At 39.2% G+C, this 755-nt stretch overlaps 1 protein-coding gene across 1 annotated transcript in view; it reads right to left on the bottom strand.

Moving 5' to 3' along the window:
- Positions 1-277: 277 nt before the first annotated feature.
- TCP11L2 (t-complex 11 like 2) overlaps positions 278-755 on the bottom strand; it is a 45,930-nt gene continuing 45,452 nt past the window's right edge. Inside the window, exon 10 of the mRNA XM_002711428.6 lies at positions 278-755. This exon is cut by the window's right edge and continues 120 nt beyond it. Coding sequence (XP_002711474.2) covers positions 631-755 — 125 coding nt within the window. The 3' untranslated portion in view covers positions 278-630.

Below are 755 nucleotides of genomic sequence, written 5' to 3'. Positions count from 1 at the left end.
ACTGGGTACAGGCTCCCCATGTAGGATCTCTGTCCTTAATGTGTTTTACTATGAAACTTAAAGACAACACTACTAGTCGAACAATGCCCTATATCTTGTGCGGTTGTGTGAGTGCAGCCTGTTGAAATCCTTGCTTAGTGTCTACTAAGTTGATCTTCTGTATATGAAGGTAATTGAAAATGAAACTCGACGAAGGGTGGGATGGGAGAGGGAGTGGGAGAGCGGAGGGCCGAGGGAGGGAGGGAGGTTGTGGGGGGGAGCCACAACAATACAAAAGTTGCACTTTGTAAATTCACATTTATTAAATAAAAAAAAAAGAAAAAAAAGAAAGAATGGGCCAAATATAAATGCTTAAGAAAACATTTAGAAGTCTTATATAAGTAATATAATTAATTACAAATTGCTGTCATTAAAAAAAATCTCTGTTTTGAACTTGAAAATGATGCACAGATCGGGTCTATGTGATGTGCACATCTTCTGTAATGCTAATATGACTGGATAACACAGATCAGGCTAACACTGTACCATGGATGGTACTGAGAATGTGCCGCATCTATAATGCCATCCATGTAAAGCAACTGGGTACCAAAATGTTGAATTTCCAACCTCTTATCCAATGCCAGATCCACTTTAGTTAGTAGGAGTCGAAGCAACTACCTTCCCTGTGGCTTCCTCACTGAAGAGCAACTTTCGAAGTATATTTGCATAAAATGGTCCATACACTTGCTTGTTGAGATTCACAATGCTTGCATATT

Source organism: Oryctolagus cuniculus, chromosome 11, assembly GCF_051225735.1.
Source record: "Oryctolagus cuniculus isolate XC-2025 breed Fujian yellow rabbit chromosome 11, ASM5122573v1, whole genome shotgun sequence".
NCBI lineage: Eukaryota > Metazoa > Chordata > Mammalia > Lagomorpha > Leporidae > Oryctolagus > Oryctolagus cuniculus.
Note: the sequence above shows the minus strand (reverse complement) of the source record. Positions and strands in the feature narration are given on the sequence as shown.